We start from the raw sequence: 1,688 nt of genomic DNA, 5'->3' as shown, positions 1-1,688 counted from the left end.
ATCAACATTCATGGTTGATTATTAGAAGCTGCTATCATAGCAACTAGCAACAGCTCCATTTATTGGCTGTAATCAAGTTAGATACTATTTTGGATTACAGTAATTTGATTAGGAGTTTATAGGTCCTTCACTATATGACTATACTTCAAAACACTCCACTCAGTATAATAGTCTACATTATAATGACACTCATGAATGTTAGCAGTATCTTAGTGACATTATTGTTATTGTAAAATATCAATTTAAACACATTGCAATCAAATTAATTGTAATTCAATGATGCACTGGCCTAATAACAAAATGACATGTTAGCTACTCAGTATAAACTTTTAATTCATTCATTTTTCTTTTCTTCATTTTTATAATATTCTTTCCCAACAACCTTGATATAGAAAGTAGCTCCATTGTAACAGGCAACTAGGACAAGTGTAAGAAAGTGAACACAACTGAAAACAAACCTACAACATTAGTTAATAATAAATACACCACTGCATGTATGTGTTATGATATATAATTACTTACGATATATAGCATAAGTATGCTAGTATCAGTAGGAAGTATCCAGTTAGAATGCTTGCAACAAAGTACATCTGTGTTTGATATTTAGGTCCCAAAAGGTGAACCATAGTATTTATTATTCCTAGGCTCTTAGTACTCTTATCTTTTGCCAGTATTGCTGTTGCTGCTGTAGCCAATTTATTCTTTTTTATTACTTCAGCCTTCCAATAGAAGACCTGTATATAGTGTCATGAATATAAACTCATTATTATGTTGCATATAACTTACAATTGGTACATAGTATGCCATCCATATTCCATATATCATAAATGGATAGAGTATCAGTTCATCCCAACCAATGTTGTTACATCCATTAACTCCAGGCTCTGTTGGATTAGCACATAACTCAAACCCTTGATCTGGGGTACTGTACCTAATGTGAACATGGATTACTTGATACCCTATAGTAACCTATTTTACAGCAATACAATATGGCTAAGATGAGGCAAATTTTGCTGGAGCATAAAGGGTCAAAATGTAAGGTTTCAATTCATTATTAAAATATTATTTCTACTACAAATATATAACAGATAGGTGTAAATGTAACTTGATAGCTGATATTTGAGTAAAGTTTAAAATATGAGCATATAATAATGAGCATAATTGGATTCATTTCAAACCATAATTTGGTGGAATTTGGGGCAGCAACTGCTTCTACCATGTACTGGGCTAAAATAAACAATTAGTTTACTTAGCAACAGCAAAATCTGTTTTTGAACAGAAAGTGAATAAATAAATTGCCTATTAACCTAGCTCCCACTCCCAGTGGTAAATAAGTTATTCATGAATCTAAAATCAAGCATTCTGATTGGTCAATTACAATTAGGCATTGTAGAATGGCTTGTTAATCTATCATACTGCTACTGATGGTCTTTACTGAGTTTTATGAGTGAAGCTCTACCATATAGGCTTACATACATCTTAATATGTGGAGAGGTGTTATAACACTAAATTGATATTCACTATATATTTCATGCATAATTTACCATCTTATGGCCCATGTGCAAATAGCTGGTGAAGTCTGGAAGAATAACTGGGCCATTTTGTCTATTGAGTGAGGCACGAAAGCAAATCTCCATAAATATATCGACCAAATCAGTGGGCCATGAGCAGCAAAAAACAGAGCTGGA

At 32.6% G+C, this 1,688-nt stretch overlaps 1 protein-coding gene and 1 long non-coding RNA gene across 3 annotated transcripts; one reads left to right on the top strand and one right to left on the bottom strand.

The window, feature by feature from the left end:
- The first annotated feature begins 6 nt into the window (after window positions 1-6).
- Window positions 7-395, top strand: LOC109592350 (uncharacterized). Its single transcript, XR_002190308.1, has 2 exons — window positions 7-76; window positions 123-395. It is a non-coding gene; the product is annotated as an uncharacterized LOC109592350 (long non-coding RNA).
- Window positions 210-1,681, bottom strand: LOC100631807 (uncharacterized). 2 transcript variants are annotated; one of them, XM_003391836.3, is made up of 4 exons: window positions 1,545-1,681; window positions 787-931; window positions 523-734; window positions 210-458 (listed from the first exon to the last, which is right to left on the bottom strand). In XM_003391836.3, the coding sequence occupies exons 1-4, from the start codon at window positions 1,598-1,600 to the stop codon at window positions 335-337; spliced, it is 537 nt and encodes a 178-aa protein (XP_003391884.1). In that variant the 5' UTR covers window positions 1,601-1,681; the 3' UTR covers window positions 210-334. The 2 variants fall into 2 exon arrangements, with proteins under 2 accessions (XP_003391884.1, XP_019863372.1); XM_020007813.1 differs by having other exon boundaries at window positions 225-417.
- Between the last annotated feature and the right edge of the window lie 7 nt (window positions 1,682-1,688).

The sequence above is a fragment of the Amphimedon queenslandica genome, unplaced genomic scaffold (assembly GCF_000090795.2).
Source record: "Amphimedon queenslandica unplaced genomic scaffold, v1.1 AMPQUscaffold_5501_Cont22531, whole genome shotgun sequence".
Lineage (NCBI taxonomy): Eukaryota > Metazoa > Porifera > Demospongiae > Haplosclerida > Niphatidae > Amphimedon > Amphimedon queenslandica.
This window is presented reverse-complemented; position numbering and strand designations above follow the sequence as displayed.